General features: G+C 42.2%; 1 protein-coding gene and 1 long non-coding RNA gene across 2 annotated transcripts; one reads left to right on the forward strand and one right to left on the reverse strand.

Moving 5' to 3' along the window:
- Positions 1-5,296: 5,296 nt before the first annotated feature.
- Positions 5,297-6,877, reverse strand: LOC133914258 (uncharacterized). Its single transcript, XM_062357385.1, has 3 exons — positions 6,387-6,877; positions 6,200-6,291; positions 5,297-5,828 (listed from the first exon to the last, which is right to left on the reverse strand). Exons 1-3 carry the CDS (start codon positions 6,730-6,732, stop codon positions 5,538-5,540), a joined length of 729 nt encoding a protein of 242 aa, XP_062213369.1. The 5' UTR covers positions 6,733-6,877; the 3' UTR covers positions 5,297-5,537.
- A 949-nt stretch (positions 6,878-7,826) lies between these two features.
- LOC133914259 (uncharacterized) lies at positions 7,827-8,766 on the forward strand. The gene is made up of 2 exons (XR_009909216.1): positions 7,827-8,173; positions 8,496-8,766. It is a non-coding gene; the product is annotated as an uncharacterized LOC133914259 (long non-coding RNA).
- The last annotated feature ends 8,193 nt before the right edge of the window (positions 8,767-16,959 follow it).

Below are 16,959 nucleotides of genomic sequence, written 5' to 3' on the forward strand. Positions count from 1 at the left end.
CATCACATATGAAACGAACCAGCGTAGGGAAGGGGAGGAGGGGAGAAAGATAGCTTTCCAACGTGGGGAAGGGGAGGCGCAGAGCTCAGACTTTAGGACGACGTCGATGTCGGTGTCAGCGTTGGTAGTGGCGGATAGGGGCAAAACAAAGGCCAGAGGGAGAGGGCATGCCACTCAGAGGAGGGGACAAGGGTTCAGCGTTGGAAGAGGTGCGGCGCTCGGACTCCGGGACGACGTCGGCGGTGACGGACGACGTCCGTGGTGGTGGACGGCGACGGAACAGTGGCCGGAGGGAGAGGGCTCAGTGACGGAATGGAGGACGAAGGGGCGAGGCGGTGGAATGAGGTAGCCTGACGGCATGGGTGTGTGGCTATGTGTTCATCAATGGGACTAGGGTTTTAGGGGCCTCGTGCTGCTATATATATAATGCATTTTCATGGGCGATTGACTTAAGAAACTGCCTATGGAAATACATTTTCATAGGCGGTTTCTTAAGCGAAACACATGTGGAAATTATTTCTACAGGCGGTTGGCTTAAGAAATCGCATGTGAAAATCGTTTTAAATATGTTTTTTAATATTTTTCCTAGGTAAAATTATTCTAGATGCATATATTAAAGTCATATCCTTAATACAATCTCGTATATTAATTAAAGCATTTTAGTACTCCAAGCATGCCCTCGATATTAAGTTACATACATGTATGTCACATTAGAAAAGAAATTGCATGACATGAAAATCACATTGGAAACTAAGTTACCTAACATGTTACTATTACCCTTGAACTATTTTTCCTACACCATCAAGGCACATATAGGGCATCACAAATCTTTTGAGGGTTTCTTCTACAAGTTTGATCTTTTCTGGGTCTCCAAAAGGCAGCACGTCGTCGAACTGATTGTATTCTTCCTCATCCTCCACATTCTCAACTCTAACAATTCTTTGTTTTCCATCAACAACTATGTGCTTCTTTTCATTCGCGGGGTCGTTTATATAGAAAACCTGTGGGACGTGATCAGAGAGTACCCACGGGTCATCTTTGTGGCCTATAATGTTGAGGTCGACAGTTGTGAACCCATAGTTGTCCACCACCAGGCCATTTGAGTGTTTGACCCATTTATACCGAAAGACGAGTATCCGCAGATTCATTCCATAGTCAAGTTCCCAGAATTCATCAATAAACCCATAGTGGGTGATCTTTTTCCCTGTTGTGTCATAGGCTTCTATCTGAACACGGTTGTTTTGGTTCGTGCTCTTCTTGTTCTTTGTTTCGATATAAAATGTGTACCCGTTAATGTCATATACTTGCCATGACATAACTAAACTTGATAGGCAACAAGCCAACATTTTCACATTTTTTAATCTACGAATTCACCATCTAGAAGGTTTTGGTTCTTGAACCATGTGGTGAAGCGATGCTTTTGCTCTTTCAAAATCCAATCATATGACGGCCTTGATTTTCTATGTGAACCTCATTCAGGTGTTGCTTGATGTACGACGCCACTATCTGGAGCTGCTGCAAGATGGTGAAATATGCTTCTTCCACTGCTTTGTGATCATGATCAATGAATCTTCTCTTTCCTTTGGTCCCTCTCCCAGACAACCTCACCTCATGTCAAGATATAGGTACACCAATCGAGTTAGTATCTTTTATGTACTTGATGCAACACCCAACGACTTCCTCGGTATTGTAGCCCTCGCTCATGGAACCCTTTGGGTGAGCACGATTTCATACATATCCCTTGAGAATGAACATGTACCACTCAAAAGCATACATCTAATGTAAGAATACAGGGCCCAGTGCAATTATCTCATGCATGATGTGAACCAAGAGGCATACATACTCAGATGGAGAGAAGCACATCTCAAGTTGGCACAAAGTTTCTACCAAGTAACTATATAGAGCACCCAGTTTTTTAACATTGATCACCTTTTGAGCAATTACGTTGAAGAAGTGACACAACTGTGTGATGACCATCTTTATGTATCCTGGCTTGATACCCTGATTGCAATAGGGAGAATTTGCGTCATCATCACATGACAATAATGAGACTTCATGCCGATTAGCTTTAAATCTTTCATCTAGACTAGTTTCTTGATGTTGGATGAGTAACTAGACGAGACTCTCACCCCATGTAAGCACTTGCAGAATGCCTTTATCTCCTCAAGTGTCAGAGAGTAGCTAGACGGGGGAAGATAATGTTTCCCATTTGGTATGTCTTCAGGGTTTAGCTCTGGCCTGATTTCAAAATGCACAAAGTCCTTACGTGACTTGATTCCATCCTTTATCTTACCCGGTATATCCAGTATGAGGCCAATGATGCTATCACACACATTCTTCTCAACATGCATGACATCGATGCTGTGGCGAATGTCCAAGTCCTTCCAATAGGGAAAATACTTAAAGAAAATCAGCATTTTCTTCCAAAGCATGCTGGTCGGCGTCTCACTTTTCTTCCTCTTTTTACCCTTCGGCGGCTTCCCTAAAACAACCTTGTTGCTCTTGACCATTTCAATCACTAGTACCCCACTGCGAGGTTTTGGGCCAGTACCTTGCTCAATCATGTTATAAAAATGTTTCTTCATCTTACGGTATTTGTGAGTTTTGAGTAAGAACCATCGGTATTGCGTGTACACTACCTTCTGGGAGTATGAAAGGTACACAGACACGGTTTCATCTAAGCATACTATACATCCTTGCTTCCCTTTAACCTGCCCTGATAGGGAAAAGAGGGTATGATAATCATTGATGGTAACGAAAAGCATGGCTTTCAGCGTGAAGTACTATCGTCGGAACTCATCCCACACCTGGACCCCATTGTTCCACAGTTTCGCCATATCTTCCATCAATGATTCCAGAAACACATCTAAATCATTACTAGATTGTTTCAGTCCTTGAATAAGAATGAACAATGTAAGGCACTTCCACTTCATGCATGGCCATAGAGGAAGGTTGTAGATGTTCAAGACCACTAACCAAGTGTTATATGAGATGCTCATGTCACCAAAAGGATTCAGTCCATCAGTACTCAACACAAACCTTATATTCCTTGGTACTTCAGTGAAATCTGAATACATTGCATCAAGCTTTCTTCATTGGCTAGCATTAGCGGGGTGTTTAAGCTTAATTTCATCCTTGTTGCACTTATCAAAATGCCAACGCATTAGTTCAGAGTCACTAGGGTTTGAGTGCAAACGCTGCAAGCGAGAGATCACTAGGAGGTACCACATCACCATGGCAGGATTTTTTCTCTTCTTCTCCGCGTTGGAAGAAGTGTCTTCTTCGTCACGACCAGCATTACTCTTCTTCTTCTTCATGTTTTTGGAAGCATCTTCATCCTCACAATCATCATTCCTTTTTTATCGACTCGCATTGCATACTGGGCATCTATCCTTAGCTTCATACTCTTTACGGTAGAGGATACAGTGGTTCGGACACGCGTGTATTTTTTGCACATCCATGACAATAGACAGATAAGCTTCTTCTCCTGATAAGTGGTGGTGGGCAACGAGTTAGGCTTCGGAAGCAAGTTTGCCAAGAGACTCAATAGATCCAGGAAAGTCTTGTCGGATGATCCATTACTGGCCTTTAACCTTAGAAGTTCAAGCATCAAATGCAACACCGTAAACTCCTTATCACAGCCCTTCGATTCCTCATACAAAAGTTCCTTTTATGTCTTTTGTACTCAAAATTATCTAAACCTCTCGTATCCCTTAAAACAAGCGGTTTTGCATGTCACAACATTTCCTCCAGATTAAAATCAGTATCATCATCCACTATAACATTAGTGCCACCTTCGACTCTCTCATCATCACCATCCACTTGATCAGTAGCAATATCGTCGTTTGGTTCGCTTGTATGTTATTCGCCGTGATTGGACCAACATGTGTAATCCTCGACAAAAACTCTCAAGATCAAGCTTGATTTGATTATGCTTGATTTAACCCATAATTTCTGGTTCTGGCAGTCATAACATGGATAATATATTTCCTTTGTCTTCTTAGTCAAAGCATCCTTCTCGGCAGCTTCAATAAAAACAGAGAGTCCTTTGATATATATATTTCTCCATGTTTTGGCGTATCGTACATCCATGCTCTGTCCATCCTTAACTTCAACCACAAATTTGATCAATTAATTAATTAATTAGAAAATCAGAATAAAAAGATTTTTTAAAAAAGAGGAAAAATAGGCTTGTTATGTTTATAATATAACTACACAATTGACTCTACATTTGCGCAAATTTATGGCTCAAAATAATAGGGATTCATTACTCTCTCCCCCCCATTCATGATAAAACCTCCTAGAGACTAGAAAATATCAAATTCTAGCTACATTTTTTAAATATAATGCTAGAATCATGTGAATCTACACAATTGAATCAATATTTGCCACAAATTTTAGCTAATTCGATGTTCTAAATGGCTAGAACTATGAGCATATCTAGATCACATCTAACCCTAATTAAGCCTTAAATCTAAATTTAAACTTTAAAAAGATGCTAGATAAGGATGAGATATCCTTACTTTACATGGCTCTCCAAGGAAGTCAAAGATAAAACCTTCCCCTTTGTTTTCAAAATTTACGGCCACCTTTGAGCTATGTTCTGACAGTGAGCTCTCTGTCAATGGAGCTCCTCACTGCGAGGTACTATTTATGGAGAGATTATGATATGCGGTTCACATAACGAATCGCCTGTAAAACCTAATTTCTACATACGGTTCCTTGTATGAACCGTCTATTATATTAGACTTTATTTTCACAGGCGGATCATATAAAAAACCGTCTGTGAAAATTTTCATTTCCATAGGCGGTCTATAACTGCACAGGACCTCAACCTTTTATTCATACAGATTGTCATATGAACCGTCTTTAGAAATAAAATTTAGGTGTCTCGAAAAATAGCTTTTGTATAATTTCTAACAACTCGTCACTTATAAAGTATCTCTTTTATCTGTTTTTTTTTTTTGAAAAAAGAAAGGGCAAGTCAATACGTGCTACGGTTGGGTGTTTCTAATATAAAATATTGATTCTCGGTCCATACCGGCAAGTTTACACTCCGATGGCTCTTGATTCCAACATTTTCGATTTCTTATCGTTAGCAACATTATCATTTTTTATTCCAACAATTCTATTTGGCTCCATTGATATGATCTAGCAACATTATCATTTTTTATTCCAACAATTCTATTTGGCTCCATTGATGAATGAAACATATATGGAACAATCATGTCCTCGTCTCCTTACGAGCACATGGAGCACATGACTAGTGTGTAATATGAGAAATATTCTCATCCAATCAAAACTTACGTGATAATCCAAGAGAAATGGGATGTGGGATGGATCCTCCCTCGAACGAGAGACCCTTAGGTCGTCAAACATGCTTACAAGGGGTCAACTGTGATCCAACGACAGCTGTTCTGCTCATCACGTTGAAGTTAATTTGATTGCTAGCCGGTGGATACCTTTACTCAGCATCACCAGCCAGAACAGAGCCGAGCTCATGATTAAGCTACCAGAGGTAACTATAATTAGTTTAACTAGGCGAGGAGCCAGAAGTCCCTGTGGCGCTTACTGGAGACGAGGTACCCCGCGGAGCTCCTCCGCCGCACGCCCAGCGCCACGCACGGTGCGTGCTCGATGCAGTACTCAACCATCGTTGCTCCACCTCCCCGCCCACGACGCCGCCGCCACAGCGCCTGCAGCCACCGCGTCACCCCGCGCCTCCTGCGCTGACCAAGCACGAGCAGCGACGCGCCGTGCCATCTCGCGGCCTCCACCACCGCCGGCGCGCGCTCCTCCGCCTCCACCGCGCACGTTTCCACCTTCACCTGCATTACGAATCCAATGTATGGAAGCTGTCGACGGTAAGTTTGGAAGAAAACTGCGATTGATGATTAGAACGCCCCTTATTATACTCCTCCTATGTCCATGCGGTGCAAGATTCCAATTCTAATTGCACTCTTTTCCTTGGATAACTCCACGAAATCCGCTAAGTGGCTAATTGCTTTCCATCGTGCTGGACAGCAGCTAATCATTGTGCTTCGTAGCTATTTTTTGACCTTCGCTTGTTTGTAACACACAAATTTCATCACGTAAAACGATTGCTCAAACTAATTTCGCAAGCTTGGTATGGAAATTATATTGTTTGTTCGCAAGAAACATTGTTTTCTTTGAAATTATATTGTTCAGTCGTGTGTACCTCTGGCCGTGTTGATTCACAAATGCTCCTCGTCGCCTCGAGCTGTTCAGAGCACCTCGTTCCCAGTATCTTCACACAAGAATCAGTAATTGCTGCAAAAACATTAGAAAATCAGAGACATTTCGTAATGCAACTGGCAGTACCAACAATTTATCACTGAAGAAATCAAGAGTAGCATAGGACCGACCGTCTTGGGCGACCGGCTTGACGACGGCGAGGAGCACGACGGTGTCATTGCTCCGGACGGCCTGCGACAGCGCCCACTGGAGCGCGCCCGCCGCCTCCGGACGCCCGTCGGCCACTACCATCACCCGCCTCCCGCCGCCATCTTTCTTGGCGCCGCCTTCGCCCACTTTGACCATCAGCGCACCGTTGGCATTGACGTAGCATGCTCCTGCTCCTCCTCCTGGACTCTTGGCCAATGCCGCAGGAAGCTTGGACGAGGAGGAGTAGCTCGCCCGTTGCACCCGCTTCGTCCTCGCCCACGTCACCGCCCGGCCGCCGCCGCACAACGCCGGCAGCCTCCGACCCATTGCCCAAGGGATGTATGTTGCTGCAAACTAATTGGAAGTTGAGGCCCCTACCCTACATAGTGCGGTGGTATATAGAAAGCTAAGGGACGTGCAGATACTAAGCCTAGTTGGCTAGCGCCCAACCAGTAGTTGACGCAGCCAGTAGATGTGCAGGTCATGAAGGACAGAGGGAATGGTGGTTAGGCAAGTCCTAGCACTAATTCGCCGCACAAGCATGCACGTAGCCCTATCAAATCCGCGAGGGATTATCCCATGCATGCTTGACGCGTTGATCGAGATGATTTGCGATTTCGCGTGTGAAAATCTGAGGTCCTCGGGATGTATGGATGGGATCTCATGAGTTAGTTACCTAAGTAATGGAGGATGCATATAGTTGTTGCAGTTGCTGGCAGCAAATCGTCGTATTCATAATTCGCAGCAGCCGCCACCTACTGCTATATACTACGTACTCCAGTCCAATTAATCTACTCCATCCAACCAGCTGTAAGAGCGTACGTATACGATCTACTTACCGTCTACATACTCGTGCACATATTTGCACGATTCTTGGAAGTGATTGGCTCGTTCTTAAATCCTACGATAGTATATTATGAATTTGACTTTATGAACAGTCTAATTGGACAAGCATGTCAACACCGACTCCTAGCTAGTACTGTCTTGCACGGACACACGGGATGAGTTTTGTATCGCACGATCGAATGATCCATGCCCACATTACTTAAAAAATAATTTAGCACTATGCCTCGTGTACAGACACTTATTCGAAGCTATCTATGTAAAGTGTATCACATACAGTTCTAAACTAAAACTGTCTGAAAAAATATAAAAGTACGGTACGAACTTTTATGTAACGATTGGGTTCGGTATTTTTAGAAGAATTTTTTAAAATGAGAAATAGCTTTTATGAAGTGGAACGTTTTAGTACAGACGGTTCTCATTTGAAAAACCATCTATACTAATAATACATACGGTTTCCAAATGTGACTGTATGTACTAAAATGTACAGTACAGACAGTTCCAATTAACTGAAGCGTCCTGCGTGACCATTGAAATGGACCCGAAACTATGTTTCAATTAACTTTTTGGCTCGCGTACACATCCGCTCGCCTGATATTTTGGAGCTGATCTGCTCCACCTCTCTCATCCACTCATCCTTATCCGCTTCACCTCCTCTCTTGATATGCTCTCAAGCCTCTCTCGATCTGCTTAGATCCATCGCCCATCAGCACGAGCTTAAGCGGCGACCATTTTTGTAGCAGAGGCGAGCTCGTCGTCACGTGTGGCTACAACCATGACCCAGCTCAGATCCAGATCTACACCTTGCACTCCCACTAATGTAGGCGCCAGTGGTACTCCACTTTGCCACAACGACGCTCGCGATTACGGTGGTCCTCGTAGCCACCTTGTACCTTTTGTTCTCGTGTCTAATCAATTCCACAAGGTATTGTTCTCTTTCTCACTAATAGCTCCTTCCTTCCATGCTGGATTTTGATGGCATGTACCCTCCATATTTTGCCATAGCTGTTTGGACTATTTGTAGGCGTTTTTTTTTTTTTTTTTTTGTTTAGTGAGTTAGAGCTGTGGTGTTGGAGATCTCAACATCCTTGTTGCACTTCTCATTGTTTTGTGCTGGATGTTGTTCAGTCACCTAATGAGTTGAATAGTTATGGTTTCTATGCGTGTTGGCTCGATTTGACAAATTATCATATTAAGTGCTAATGACACCACCATTTGTTCCTTGTTCAAACATTTGATCCGGGAAGGCCTCCACGACTCTAGCATCATTTTATTTGGAGTTCTGGACTAGCGAAGCAAAGCAGTTTGTGACAAATCTACAGCAAGACTAACGTTTGGTAAATTTTATGATTTTATCTAGTCACGTATTTGAAGAAGAAAATTACATTGTATGCACCGTATAGAATTAAGAAATTTGCTTCTCAAGAATGCCCGGAGTCGACTGAGTTTTGTAATGGCTGCTTGTAATATTATATACAGAGGTGTCAATGCAAGAAACGTATAATACTCTTTTAGACCTGTGAATTTTGCCAAGAATTATGTGCTCTGTGATGGTTGCTTGTAATACTATAGTGGTTCTACTGGTAATATGGCAGCTGATTAGCGACCTAAGAAGAGTCGAGATGATGAGCACCTGCCGACGCAACAAGCAGCTGCAGCAGGTGCTGATTTTATTTTTTGGATATTTTTTAAGTTAGTATATACGGTTGTAAACTAAGAGTCGTGTGTACTCTTCATGGTTCATAGATGGTTCTAAGTTACGAGCCATCTATGATATTTCTTAGTACAGATAGCTCTAGTTACGAGTCGCCTGTACAAATATTTTGTATAGATGGTTTAAAACATGTCTATACAAATCTAATTTGTACAGACTCTTTTACATAGATATTTCGAAAAAGCGTCCCGCGCAGGGTTTTCGAACCATCGGTATAAATGTTTTCTCTAGTAGTAGCATGTGATCAGCACTACAACAAAATAGGTCATTCGTGCTGCCCTATTAGTACCGGTTCAGCATAAATTGGTACTGATGAAGTATTAGTACCGGTTCCTAATATTCTACACTCAATCAATGATTGAGTCAAGTTGAACCGGTACTGATAAAAGTTATCAGTGCTAGTGCATATTTACAAACTGGCACTGAAATATCAGTGATGGTTTGTAAACAATGACCAACATTGATAACTTTTATCGACGTTGGTTCGTTAATAGAACCGGCAGTGAACAGTAGGAGCTGAACCTGAAATTTTATGGAGGTAAAATGCATTCGTGAACATGTCCGCATACAACAGCTCAGCCTTATCTCCTCACCGATGGAGCTCGCCCCACCTCGCCTCCGCCTCACACTCATCCTCTCTGGTTCCCGCCTCTATTGCTCTGCCACTCTGGGCGCCACTCGCCATTCGTCCTGGGTCATCGGTGACTCCACGGCCGACGTCGGCACCAACAACTACCTTATCACCACTACTACAAAAACTATTTCTGAAGGCGGGTCATAACCCATTTTCACAGGCGTTTAGCATATCATCTTGTGATCGAAGGCCTGTGAAAATAGACAATTTCCATAGGCACAAAAGAAATCTCTTGTAAAAACCTATTTCCATTGGTGGGTCACTTAAGGAACCGTCTGTGGAATCACAGACGGGTCCTTAAGTGACCCACCTATGAAAATAGGTTTTCACAGGCGATTTCTTAAGTCAATCATCTGTGGTTCCACAGACAGCGCACTTTAGCATCCGCTTGTAGATAGATGGAATACCACAACCGGGTGACATAAGGACCCACTTGTGGTATGTATTTCTTTTAAAATTTATTATATGGATATATTTTATTCCCTCCAGATTTCAGCACAAATTTTCAACATTATTAACATCACATATTTTAACATTTTTGAACACATATTTTCAACACAGCAGATTTCAACACAATATTTATATCAAAGAAAATATTCATCACAATCTAATATTGAACGCAAATACAACTCAACTACCATTACTAAAAGTCCTTCCCCTCCCACTCACAAAGCCTCGGATGTCTAGCCAATTCACCTCCGAGGTCAAAGAACCTGCTACCCTTGTGAATGACTTTGTGCATGATGAACCGGCACTTGTCATGTTGGACGTTTTGAATATGCTCGTCTTTGAGCAAGGTGTGGGTACATTTGATCCTCCGTGCCTGAAATGAAAACACAACTAAAAGCGTTAAAACACTACTGACAACAAAAAACATAACCAAAATAAAAATGTACAAGCGCAATGATGACTTATGTCCTCATGTACCATTCTTCCCCTTAATCTTGGGGCCATCAGCCCTCAACATCACGACCATATTGGGTTGGAAAATTCATTGCGGATCAATAAATTTGATCAGTAACTTTAACTTTTCCACATCATTAAATTTTATTTTACGAAACAAGTCACTAGCCATTAGCTTCGATAGCATACATTGGTAGATATATGAACATAGGGTAGATTGTAGGCACATACAGGCACCACTCGCTTATGGGATTGATGTTGAGTTTATCGCGGTGAAACAAAGCATGCATATCCTTAAAATCACCATGAGATAGGTGTCTCCACTTAGAAAAACATTAGTGGGGACAGTAGCCGTGATTATCGAGAACCCCACTCAACATGCCCTCATGTACCATTCATGGAATCTCCTCATCTCCCATGGACGATCTTGGAGTTGAAACAATGATAGAAATGGCTTGCCATTCTTATATTTCTTAGGAACATTCGGTGTAAGAAAGAAATCTAACTGAGAGGTACTTAATGTTTTGCAGGTCTCTTTCGCGAGATCGCCCTTCGTTGGAGATTCCTGAGTAGATGATGCCTTTGCTTTGGAGGAAAAAAGTCACCTCTTCACCGGAGATGTTAGAGTCTTTTCGTATGGAGTAACCATGATAGGTACTCTTGGATGCTCAGGTGAAGGTGCTGGAGATGCAGACATGGGAGGCGGAGATGCCAGAGTCACATACACTGGAGGTGGAGGTGTCAGAGTCACAGATGGTGAAGCACGATGTGAAGATGCCTAAGGCGGAGAGACTGGGTGCAGGGTGAAAGTGCATGTGGTGGAGAGGCATGGCATGGGGGTGAAGGTGCCTTAGGCAGAGATGCTGGGAGCGAGGGAGATCGTGACACTAACGATTGTGACTACTAACAACTGAAGATGATATCTTGTCTAGACCACAGAATGAAATTGCCAACAACCTTATCAAGAATCTCAATACCCTCAGGTGTACTGATGTCTAGCTTGTACTTCATGAAAAGTGGTTGTACTGAGTCCACTTGTACCTTGGCATAACTGACCAGAATGTTTTGATTGTGAAACACACAGCTTGGAATGGTCTGGCTGGTGGTAGCCTCGATAATGAAGTCTCCCTTGCTAACCAGAACATGTAAAATGCAAGGGGTAGGCTCTGTGATATCATCCATTGGATATCTCTGGTTATCGACTTGCATGGACCCAACGCTGCTACGAAAGTCTGGGCTGGTTGGTTGCTCTATCATTATTAATGTTGCCCTTTCTTTCTCCTTTTCATTCCACATTTTTATGAACTGGATCTTAACTTGTTCTTGTATCTCTTTTGCTAGGGTCTTCTTATATCTATTACGGGTCTTGTACTGGCCCATGCTTCTAGCCCATTTTTTATCTAATGCCTCGAGTGTTACCCAGGTGTTCCTTATTCCCACATCCTTGGTAAGCAGGTCATTCTCCCTGTTTGGCTCTAAAGACCCTTCTTTAGTGATCTCTTAAATGGTCTGGGTCACTTTCATTGTGTCGGGGCTTTTGAAGGCTAAGTTTCTAGACTCGGTTTGTTCTGGTCGAGCGTAGACCTAGTTCCTGCTTTGCTCATCACAATTTTACAAAGTGTTGGGTTTTCCAGCCTTAGCATCCTCTTCTTCTTGCCTCCTCCATTCAAAAACTTTGGGGGTGTACCTAGATAAGCTCAGGTGATGGTGGTACTTGTTCTTCTTCATAAGGTGCTTGATGGCCCCAGGAGTGATCTTCTACCCAACAAACTTCACCCATTGGTCTGACGTAATCTTTCCGTATTTATTAAAAATGGTACCAAGTTCTTCTTCATGAAGGCCTTATTCAGCTCACTCTTCAAGCCTCAGAAGTTCTTACCCATAGTTTTCAATGCATTCTGTTTGGTGGCTCCCTCTGTTCTCGAGGGGAATCAGATGGTTCTCTGCAATGTTGCCCATAGGAACTCTTTCATCTCATCTGGAAGCAACCGCCAATCGGTTATTGTGATTGGGACGTCCTCCTTGAGAAGAACTCCACAACTATTGCGGAATTTAGCACAGGCCTCATGAGATGCAACATGCTTCCCTTCAACACCGACTTCCGTTATTGTGTAAGTGCCAGATGGCAACTTTTTTCTTCTTCACTCACCCTATCTTCGTTTCAACATACCCCAGAGGGGCCCAAAGTTTTGGGCACAGAGGGAGCGGAAGGTTGTGGCACAGATGATCGACACGAAGATCTATGCATCCTCACCCTCTAGAGATAAAACAAGGAGAGTTGACATAAATAAAAAATATTCCTCCATTTAAAAAATGTAAAAAGCATGGACTCATCTCAATACCTCTTCGGCAGGATCATAGTTGGAGCTACTTTCTCGACGTCGACTCTCCCGCTCACACGAAATAGGGCTCGCGCTGTGATACATGCCCAAGCTTTCGCTGCAATCAGAGGAGGACGACTAGTGCAGGCTTGGGTTCCTATCCGACCTCCTGCTTGCTTCCGCCCCATCTTGTGCTGGGGCCTCTCTCTAGTGTGAGCATCCTCTATTCTGGGGTGCTCTCTAGTGTGAGCATACTTTGTGCCGGGGTGCCCTCTATTGCGAGCATCCTATGTGCCGGGGCGCCCTCTATTGCAAGCATCCTCTGTGCTTCTGGTTTCTTAGGGGGGCTTGGGCTCCTATGCGACCTCCTGCTTGCATCTGCCCCATCTGGTTTCTTAGATGCTATTGTCCTCCTCTGCCCTATGGTACTTAATCGACCACTAGATTATTGTTGCCTAGAAAAAATTGACAAGTATGCCATTGTCAAGGAAGATGCAATAAAGATTAAATTGCAATGGGTAATATTATTTTAGAGGAAAGAAAAGGAATCAAAGTATATGTTTTAAACTACAGTGGTACACATATATATTTTTACAGCATGCAATGGGTAATATTATTTTGGAGATTTGAAATAGCAACCAGTCATAATGAATCATAGTTATTGAAGTAAATAAATATAGTGAGAGTAAAGTGAAAATCCGTACACATCAACCACAATGGCCAGGTTTTGTATATAGTTATCAAGTGAGCTCGATTATCAGCTTATAACAACCATTTCCTGCATTCTAATAGTAATGGCCAGCTCATAATAACCACTTAAAAAGAGATGTTTCTGTCTCTTTGCCACTGTTTTATGTGATCCTTTTTATATATGACTCTCTAGGGACACACAGGAGATAAATAACTATCAGTACTTGATGGAAGACATGAGAATCCTTCATGGCATCACGTTTTTGCACCTACAAAATGGACATGCCTTTGGGCCTTGCTCATTCCATGTTCCCAGGATGTTTTCTAGTGGTTCTTTTTGTTGTTGCCATTTTGACTTGAACATATGTATAAACTGGCTAAAAACATTTCAATGAAAGGTAAATAGGTAAATCAAATCTGTTCTATTATCACCAGTGAAACACTATTATTTTGCCCAAAAATGAATAACCAATGATAGAGCAGAAAAAAGAGATTATTATATGGGAGTAACAACAGCAACATAGAGCTATGCCGAATTCTTATTGGCTGAAAATTCAGAAAATTTCAGTATTTTCAAGAGCTATTCATAACTCTATGTTAGAAAATAAAATGCCATCAACATTTCCAAATCAAGTTTCAGTGTATTGTATTCATCTCAACTGAAGTCTATTAGCAGCACGATGGCCAGGCAAGGATTGAAAGAAACTAAATGGCATATTCAGTTGGGTGGGCAGTTAAAAGGCAAAATTGGCCATGAAGTGAGAAGTGTACTTTATGTGATGAGATTGAAACTATAGAAGACATTGGTCTTTATATGTCATTTGGCAATTTTCTTGTGTAGTGATTAATTAGGAGATCTATAGTTGTAGTTTTGTGGGTAAACGAATGCCGACATATGGTAATACGGGTAATTATGGCAAATTACAACAAAAGGGGATGGCTACTCACCACTCCGGGAAGGCGTCGTCATTGGCATTGGTGGTGGCGAACGAGGTCAGAGGGAGAGGTCATCAGTGTGGGCAACGACGATGACTGGGCTCATCAGTGCAGGCTCCTGCTCCTCCAAGGCGGCATCAGTGATGGGATGAAGAAGGTTAGCAAGCGACCGGGTGGTGGTCCTCGATGTCAGCATCAGAGGTATTGGTGGCTCGCGGTGGCTCCTCCATGGGGGTGACGTCGGTTCAGGTAGCTCCTACTCAGCGGGGGGGGGGGGGTGGTGTGGCTACTCCTCCGTGGGGGTGAGATGATGGTGCGGGGAGGGAGAGCGTGTGGCGGAATGGATGCCAGAAGGAGAGGGTGCGACGGCTTAACTTGGGCAGCTTGATGGTGCGGCGCTGGCTAATTTTGTTATGGGACTAGGGTTCTGCAACCTCGCGGGGGATATATATAGAATGCATTTCCACAGGCGGTTCACTAAAGAACTGCATGTGGAAACCGCCTATATTAGTGCCCTAAGTATAAATTAAGCTTCTTAGTTAATACATGCACTAAATATAAATTAAAGCATATTATTACTACATACATGGCATCCTCTATATAAATTAAAGCATATTATTACTACATACATGGCGCCCTCTATATAAATTAAAGCATATTCTTACATCATGCATCTCAATACAAATTAAAACTTATCCTAAATTTATACAAATTTCAGGTTCTGTCACATTGAAAAATAATTTGCATAACATGCCACTATTTGCCTTCAAATGTTTTTGCTACACCATCAAGGCGCATGCAAGGCATCACAGATCTATGGAGGGTTGCTTCTACAGGTTTGATCTTTTCTATATCTTCGAAAGGAGGTACATCATCGAACTGACTATATTCTTTCTCATCCTCTGCATTCTCAACTCTTACAATTCTTTGTTTTCTGAAAACTACTATGTGTTTCTTGGGGTCGATTATATAGAAAACATGTGCAACTTGATCAGCGAGTATCCATGGGCCATCTTTGTAGCCTACAATGCTAAGGTCGATAGTTATGAAACCGTAGTTGTCCGTCGCCATGCCATTTTGATGTTTGACCCATTTGCACCAAAAGACGGGGATCTGCAGATTTAGTTCATAGTCGAGTTCCTAGATTTCATCTATGAACCTATAGTAGGTGATATTTTCCCCTATTGTGTCATAGGCTTCTATCCGAACGCCACTGTTTTGGTCCATTCTCTTCTTGTCCTTTTCTTTTGTATAAAAAAGTGTATCCATTAATGTCATACGCTTGCCATGACATAACTAAACTTGATGGGCCATAAGCCAACATTTTCATATTTTTTTTATCTGCAGATTCACCATCCAGAAGGTTTTGGTTCTTGAACCATGTGATGAAGCGATGCTAGTGCTCTTTCAAGATCCAATCATCTGAGCAACCTTGATTTTCTATGTGAAGCTTATTCAGGTGTTGCTCGATATACGACTCTAATATCTTGAGCTGCTGCAAGATGGTGAAATGTGCTTCTTCTACTACTTTGTAATCATGATCAGTGAATCTTTTTTCCTTTGGTCTCTCTCCTAGACAACCTCCCCTCATGTCAAAATACAGGTACACCAATCAATTTTGCATCTTTTATGTAATCGATGCAACACTCAACGACTTCCTCAGTACTGTAGCCCTTGATCATGGAATTCTCTGGGTGAGCATGATTCCATACATAGCCCTTAAGAATGCACAATGTCATCGTTTGATTAGCATGTACGTTTTTCGTCGTGTTTGGACTAACATGTGTGATCCTCGATAAAATCTCTCAAAATCTAGTGCGATTTTGTTAAGCTTGATTTATCCCACAATTTTTGGTTCTTGCTGTCAGAGCATGGGCAATGTATTTCCTTTGTCTTATTAGTCAAAGCATCCTTCTTGAAGACTTCAATAAAAGTAGAGAATCCTTTGATATATATATTTCTCCATGTCTTGATTCATCGTACATCCATGCTCTATCCATCATCAACGTCAATCACAAAATTAGATCTATCCAAAAATTCTCCATTCATGATAAAACCTCATAGAGGCTAAAAAAATATGAAATTGAAGCTACATTCTTTAAATATAATGCTAGATTAATGTTAATCTATACAATTGAATAAACTTTTGCCACAAATTTCAGCTAATTCGAGGATCTAAATGGCTAGAACCATGAACCTCTAGATCACATTCAAACCATAATTAAGCCTTAAATCTAAATTTAGACTTCAAAAAATTGCTAGCTACTGATGGTATACTCTTACCTTAGATGGCGCCTCTAAGGAATTGAAAGTAAAACCTCCCCCTTGTTTTCAAATCTCGCGGCCACCTTGAGCTACACTATTTGAACACAATGAACTCGGTCTGAATGGAGCTCTGCGGGGGTAGGTACTATGTATTTGGAGATTATCATAGGTGGTTTCTTATGTGAACTGCCTGTGTAATATTTTCCACAAGCGGTTCCTTATGTGAACCATTATCACAGATGGTTCAT

This window comes from Phragmites australis, chromosome 4 (assembly GCF_958298935.1).
Source record: "Phragmites australis chromosome 4, lpPhrAust1.1, whole genome shotgun sequence".
Classification (NCBI taxonomy): domain Eukaryota; kingdom Viridiplantae; phylum Streptophyta; class Magnoliopsida; order Poales; family Poaceae; genus Phragmites; species Phragmites australis.

What these genes read in the sequence shown, in the direction of transcription:
- LOC133914258 (XM_062357385.1), bottom strand. Translation starts at nt 6,732, where the DNA reads ATGGGTCGGAGGCTGCCGGCGTTGTGCGGCGGCGGCCGGGCGGTGACG. An exon ending in CAAGCCGGTCGCCCAAGACG is followed by an intron (nt 6,292 to 6,386) that starts GTCGGTCCTATG and finishes ATGTTTTTGCAG; the next exon opens with CAATTACTGATTCTTGTGTG. An exon ending in GTGAATCAACACGGCCAGAG is followed by an intron (nt 5,829 to 6,199) that starts GTACACACGACT and finishes TTCGTAATGCAG; the next exon opens with GTGAAGGTGGAAACGTGCGC.